Consider the following 7318-nt stretch of genomic DNA (forward strand, 5'->3'; position numbering starts at 1 on the left):
ATACCACCTCCACTGGTGTCCAAAGGCAGGAACGCCAAAAGGGCATTTCCCCAATCCCAAATCACAACCTAGGCAATCACATTCCCAATTAGTCATTCACAAGCACAACTGATAATATGAAACATAAGTAAGTGATCATTCATAATAACAATTGCATGGGTTTTGGGGATTTTGGTCCAAAATTGGTCTTCCGGGGTTCGGATCGATCCGGAACTTGGAGGGATGCTTAAGAACAGTATGAGGACACTATAAATTGAGGAATTAACATAATCTAATGGTCTAAATAGAAACCCCCAAATTGAGTTACTAAGTTCAAGAGACAAGCATCATAGCATGGATTGAAATCAATTGCATTGACATTGAAAAGGCATGCATTAGCTAAGGGAACTTATAGGAATCTGAGTAGGATCATATGCTAGTGATAAACATGTACATAGCATACTATATACCTCAGTTTTGTACAAGAATGCATGAAGTTAAGAAGAAAATCAAGGAATGCATATGCAAGGCTTGAAATGAGAGCATAGCATCAATGGACAAGGGAGAGAATCATAGGTTAAGCAAGAGTGGACACTTGGAGTGATGGTTGCAAGGTTGCAGCACCATCTCCAAGGTCTCAACAGCAATAGAAGGAGTAGAAAAGAGTAGAAAAGAATAGAATAGAGAGTGGAAGTGATGAATCATACCTTGTAGTTGTTGATGGAGACAAGGAACAATGATTAGCAATGATTTGGGGGGAATCTTCTTCACAAATGCCTAGGAGGTGCTTTGGGAAGTTCTCCCCACGTTCTCAGGAGTGATAATGATTGCAATAGGGCTCAAAACACGAGGCTAGTATAAATAGAATAGGGAATATTCCAAAGAATCATTAACTTGTCTGTCTGGGAAACTTTGGTCGATGGCATCGACCAAAGAGGATCGACCAAACTAGAATTCAACAGAAAATCAAGATTAGTTCAGCAACTTCGGTAAGGGATTTGGAAGGCTATACAGGGTCAAATTGAATGGGATTTTCTCCTACAATTCAATCAAGAAGTCTAGTTTGGGGAAATACCTTTAGATTGTGAACAGGAGTCCATTAGGTACTTCAACTAATTCACTCTTCTTCGATGCACAGATTCTCACTAAACACTGACAATGTACTCAAGTAAGGGGTATCATTGTCAATGTCCATGGGGTCAAACTCCGACTCAAAATTATCAATCAAAAGGGTCCACAAGTCTCTTCTACCACCGCTTCGGGTCTTCGAACCTATAAACAACAATGGATCCGGGTCAGGGATCAGGGTTAGGATAGGGCTGGATTTTACACCAAGTGTTGGTTTTGGCTTTTGAGATCCAAAATTCAGTAATGTTGGCTAAGGGGGACTGCTTGGTCGATCCTCCCTTGGTCAATACCATTGACCAAGGCAGCTCCGAAAACATAATTGTTCTAATTTTGGAAGTTTTAGATTTTGGATCTCTATATATATACAACCTCGGTCTAAACCTAAACACTTTGCCTCTTAACTATTGGAGAACGTGGGAAGAACTCTAGAGCCTCCTCCTCAAGCCAAGGAAGATCCCCGAGCATCCAACAAACATTCCTCCTTTGTTTTCTCTTCTTCAAGGTTAGTATTCAATCTTATTCTTCTCTGATCTATTCTCTCTATTGTATCTTCTAGTTCTTTTGATTATGAGAATAGTATTACACTACTGTAATGACCCAACCTCTGGTCTTCTTAGTCTTAGACTGAATCCCCATTCACTCTATGTTTTCCTTGAAGCCATATGGTGTTTTTCTATGTTTTGATCTAGCATTGATGTCATGACTTACTCTTACTGTAGTTTTCTATTCTAATTTGTGTTAACATGTTTCTAAGTAGTTTCCTATGTATGATCTACTGTTTTCCATCCTTTAGAATGAATCCCCATTCATTCTAGCCTTTCCGTGTGAATCCGTGGTTTTCACCTAATAGGTGATTTGTTGGAATTCTATTCCAATGACTTTTTTTTTTATGGTTAGACCTTTATAGATAGTCTTAGTATGTTTTTGTGGAACCCCCCCCCCTTTGAATTTTTGAGTAATCGGACTTCAAACAAAGAAGTTATGACAAATTTGGTGTATTATGTCTGTACAGCAGTGCGTTGGTCGCACCTTTGGTCACTTCGACAGACCAAGGGTGACAGACCAACAGAGTCAGTGACAACAATTTTCTGTTTTGCTTCCGTTTCATCTCTGATTGTTAGGGTTTGTTCCTTATGTTCTATACATGTTTGTTCAAGGTAGTTTAGGTAATTTTGGATTTTCTCTCTGATCTCTTACTTGAAGGTTATGAAGTCGGATACAAGGTGAGTACGTTCACTCACAATATGCATAATTACATGCCTTGATGTGTTATGACTTGAGTGTATTGAGTTAACTACTGTAAGTTCACTTTCTTTACATTGTATTACTTTTGTAATTACAGTAGGTTATTCATGTTGAAATTTACATACTTGAATTGATTATGAATGATGAATTGTGAATTGGACTTCTTGATGATATGTATGGAATCATGTTGTGATTTGATTGCCTAGGTTGTAGTTGTGGAATGGGGAATGCCCTTTTGGCGTTTCTGTCATTGGACACCAATGGAGGTGGTATGGGACGCATTCCCATGGTGCCCCTTGGCTCTTTCCCTGACTACTGGTTGACATACCCAGGATTGGTCTAGAAGTGTTTGGCTAGGGAAACTCCTATCATATCTTACCCTATCAGAAGGGGATTTGAGACCGAGGGATCCATGGCAACAATGGGGATTTGTGGGCGCTCAAGACCAGTAAAAAACCCATGAGAGTACATAAATTACATTGTGGGAGCCATTCATTGGTAGGGTTGCATGTAGTAGGCTTGGCCTCATGGGCTCTCAAGATTACGGGAAGTATGAGAGGACACGAGAGCTTCCAGTTTACTATGTGTGGATGACCAATAGGGTTATGAGTCTATGTAGCCAGGAAGGAGATGGTGACTCTAGGGGGAAAAGTACCGGAAAGGATCCCGGGAAGCGAGGAATGGAGGTATCTGACCCTACATAAATTCTTTCCCTAAAAACAAGAGCACCATCAAAGGCTAGGGAGAAATCTGTCACTTCCTTAGACATCGAAGAAATCAAATCAATCTTCTTCTTTAGTTCCTGATCAGTCGATTGCAAAGCAATGATTCTATCCCTTAAACTCGGTCTAACCGATATAGCTAACAAAATAGCTTCGGAGCCTTCTGGCACAATCTCAAGTCCAAGTTCAATGATGGAGAAGGCATCGGCAACCACATTAGCCTTCCCTGGATGATATTGAATATCACAATCATAATCTTTCACCAATTTTTGCCATCTTCATTGTCTCATATTCAATTCTTTCTGAGTGAAGAAATACTTGAGACTCTTGTGGTCAATGAATATTGCTATCTTCTCATCATACAAATAGTGACGCCAGATCTTTAGAGCAAAAACCACTGCATCTAATTCCAAATCATGAGTAGGGTAGTTATGCTCATAATTCTTCAACTGTCTTAATGCATAAGCTACTACCTTTCCATGTTTCATTAGAACACAACCCAAACCAACTTTAGAGGCATCAGTACATACCGTCAAACCTCCAGAGGCATCTGGTATTGTCAACACTAGAGCGTTAGTCAACCTCTTCTTGAGTTCTTGAAAACTCTCTTCGCAGTCTTCACTCCACTCAAACTTGATTCCCTTCCTAGTAGCTTTGTCATAGGAGTCGATAGTCTAGAGAAATTCTCTATGCAGCACCTATAATAACCACCCTCACCCAGAAAACTTCTAATCTCAGTGACTAACTTGGGTCTGTCCCAATTTGCCACAGCTTTCACCTTAGTAGGATCAACTTTAATACCTTCAATTGACACAATATGTCCCAAAAAGACAACCTTGGACAACCAAAAGTCACATTTGATGAATTTGGCAAAGAACCTCTTTTCTCTCAGCTGATGTAAGGCAAGTCTTAAATGCTCAACATGCTCTTCCTCGTTCTTTGAATATATCAAAACGTCACTATAATGAATTTGTCCAAGCCATCCTACAATACTCGATTCATCAGATTCAGGAATGCTACCAGTGCATTAGTAAGACCAAATGGCGTGAAAGTAAATTCGTAGTGCCCATATCTGGTCCTAAGTGCCATCTTGCAGACATCATTAGACTTTACTCTAAACTGATGATACTCAGATCTCAGATTGATCTTTGAGAATATAGAAGCACCTTTCAATTGATCAAATAAGTTATCAATCCTAGGAGAGTATACTTGTTCTGGATTGTCAACTTGTTCAATTCACTGTAATCTATGCACATCCGCATATTACCATCCTTCTTCACAAATAGCACCAGGGCTCCCCAAGGTGAAACATTAGGTTGAATAAGCCCTTTGTTTAACAAATCATTAAGCTGGGTTTGAAGTTCTTTCAACTCAGTTGGAGCCATTCGATACAATGCTTTTGAAACTGGGGCTACTCCAGGAATTAAATCAATAAAAAACTTTAATTCCCTCTCTGGGGGTAAACCTGGCAAATCATTAGGGAAAACATCAACAAAATCCCTGACTACTTCAATATCAGACAATTGTTTCACACTTTTTAAAGCATCTATAGAAGAGGAGAGAAGTCCAACATCCTTAGTCCATTCTCTAACTTTCACAGTCGCAGCAACAATCTTCTTGCTCATCTTTCCTTGATTTCCTTGATATTCGAATGGATGAACATCTTTAGAATGAAAAAGTACTTTCCTTTCAAAACATAGGATGACAGCTTTACGCTTCGTCAACCAAAACATTATGAGTATCACATCAAAGTCTTTCATATCGAGCTTCACTAACCAAGCTTCCAAGTTTCTATCAGCTATAGTTACTGGACACGATTCTACCAGTTCATCTAATCTCACAATAGATCTGGTAGGAGTACTAATAACAAGTCCTCTTTCTAGTTTCTCAAGTGTAATAGGGATATGACTCACAAATGAAGATGCAATAAATGAATGAGATGCACCAGTATCAAATAGTGCAAAAGCAAAGATAGATGATATTGGGATAATACCTGTCACCACATCATGATCAGTCTCAGGTTCAGTACCAATGACACTGAAAACTTTCCCCGTAGGAGCATTCTGTGTTGGCTTTGTCATAGCTGATACCTGAGGATTAGGTCACTAAGTGCAGTTATGGGAATAGTGACCCGCCTTTCCACAATTAAAGCAAGTCACATCTCTAACGCCAGCAGGAGCTGCTAAGGTAGAAATTGTAGGTCTCTGATTACTCATAATTGGACGAGGGTTAGCATACACTGGTCCAGTAGTCTGACTTCCCACAATTGGATGTACCGGTCCACTGCTAGATCCGTAACTTGAATCAGAGAATCTTCTGTTACGGTCCACCAAATTTTTCCTAGTCGCCACTGATCTTTGAAGTTGATAATGTTCTCTCTCATTAGCTTCAACTTTCTTGGCATTCTACACAATCTAAGCATATCCTTCTATCGGTTGAATAACAAGATAAGTCTTTAGTTATGGTCTCAATCCTTCGAAGAATTTCTTCGCATTCTCATGATCACTTCTTGTGGCTCAAGGGCAAAGAAGAACAACTCTTCAAATTTCTGCTGATATTCCAAGACTGTACTAGATCCTTGAATAAAAGACATGAACTCGGACTCCTTAGCATGTCTCACAAACTTAAGAAAATTGTTCTTGCAGAAGGCTTCCTTGAAAATTTGCCAAGTAATGTTCTGATGCAATGCTTTCAGAATCGGCCAAGTAGCATTCCACCAAGCATCTGCCTCGTGCTGTAGTCTTTGCTCAGCACACAAGATCTTCTGAGCTTCATTACAATGGAGGTTGTGTAAAGCTTTCTCCATCTCTCTAATCCACTTGTTTGGAAACAGTACATCCTTGGTGATTCCAAAAAAGGAAGGGACTTGCAGCTTCATGAAATGTTCCATTAACTTCGAATGAGGTTTGGGAGCAAAACCATCAACAGTGGCACCAACTACAGCAGTACTAGTCCCAAGAGGATTCGAGTTGCTTGCCAGGTCTATTGCATAGTCATAAAACCCTGCATCATAGTGTTGAACTGATTCTACTGTTGATGCATCATGTTTCCCAAAAAGTTCATCACATCCTGAATAGAGACTACAACATGCGGGTTCGGTGGATTAGGGTTTCCACCAGCAGAAGGCTCTTCAATTCCCAAATTTTCGGTATTCACATTCCCAACAGTGTTACCAACATTGGCCTGATCATTCACACCATCCCCTTCTTCCCCTTCATCATTCTAGTCATTCAACACACTGTGATTCATTAACTGAACCATTCTGCAAATTTCCAAAATGAACAACACTGTAATGTTAAGTCCAAGAAAATATTCTTCATGCTAAATATACTTCAATTTATTGCAAACAACATTGTACAGAGGTTATATTTAGCACAAAAACCAAAATTCACTAAGTAGAGCCAAAATCCACAGAACTGGGCAACAACAAGTTGGTTGGTCGCTTATGGCGGTCGATTGGTCAATCGACTGGTTCAAGCGACCGCCCCCTATTCGACGATAAAAAACGTGGTTATATACAAGTTTGGCCTCTCATTTCCACTCTACACTTCTCCAAACACTTCGGGCTCTGGTGATTTTCGTTCTTGGGTAAATAGAGGATTTTTGGGGACTTCATTGACTACAAATCCTCTCTCTATGCATTCCCTTTGCACCGCAAGGTAATCTATCCATAAAAACCCTCTTTTTCATGGTTTGGATAAGAGATTCACCAATGCATCACTTTTTCTAGGTTTCTTTGGTGCAAAACACCGCTTTTATTTTATAAAATATGTCTAGGCATAGATCTACTATTCACTATGCACTTAGACACTCATGGGCATCTCATAGAAAACATTTTAACTCTCATTTTCCTTTTCTTTACAAAAATCCAGATTTTCACACAGATGGCTACCCATGGAGGTAGGAGAGTTCCTATGCGCTGCCAAGGTTGTGGACGTGGTTGAGGTGACACCCATGATCTAGTACATCCAAACAACTTCAGATTAGAGGAGGCTCAGGAACTTTACTTTGGCCACTTTGGTCATTGATGGGTCGAGTTGGGTCGTCTCCTTGTGACAGGTGAGTTAGAGGAATTCAAGATTGCAGAGAGATTTGCTCTTGTAGGGAGGTGTTGTATACTGAACTTAAATGATTCAGCCTATCCCAAGCTTGTGAGGTTGTTCTACAGCAACTTGACCTTCCATGAGGAACCAACAGGAGAGGCAGGCACCAGGCTTATCATAGAGAGTAGGGTGAAGGACACT

The 7318-nt window shown here is 40.0% G+C and overlaps 1 protein-coding gene across 1 annotated transcript; it reads right to left on the bottom strand.

Annotated features, from left to right (window-relative positions):
* Window positions 1–3352: 3352 nt before the first annotated feature.
* Window positions 3353–7099, bottom strand: LOC149022236 (uncharacterized). The gene is made up of 9 exons (XM_089147575.1): window positions 7082–7099; window positions 6191–6296; window positions 5581–6077; window positions 5243–5479; window positions 5068–5164; window positions 4342–4953; window positions 4095–4240; window positions 3821–4011; window positions 3353–3719 (listed from the first exon to the last, which is right to left on the bottom strand). Exons 1-9 carry the CDS (start codon window positions 7097–7099, stop codon window positions 3353–3355), a joined length of 2271 nt encoding a protein of 756 aa, XP_089003701.1.
* Between the last annotated feature and the right edge of the window lie 219 nt (window positions 7100–7318).

This window comes from Hakea prostrata, chromosome 3 (genome assembly GCF_041222555.1).
Source record: "Hakea prostrata isolate BN-2017 chromosome 3, UWA_Hpros_2, whole genome shotgun sequence".
Taxonomy (NCBI): domain Eukaryota; kingdom Viridiplantae; phylum Streptophyta; class Magnoliopsida; order Proteales; family Proteaceae; genus Hakea; species Hakea prostrata.

What these genes read in the sequence shown, in the direction of transcription:
- LOC149022236 (XM_089147575.1), bottom strand. An exon ending in TGATCATGATGTGGTGACAG is followed by an intron (nt 4,954 to 5,067) that starts GTATTATCCCAA and finishes TTGAGAAACTAG; the next exon opens with AAAGAGGACTTGTTATTAGT. An exon ending in GCTATTTGTGAAGAAGGATG is followed by an intron (nt 4,241 to 4,341) that starts GTAATATGCGGA and finishes ATCAATTGAAAG; the next exon opens with GTGCTTCTATATTCTCAAAG.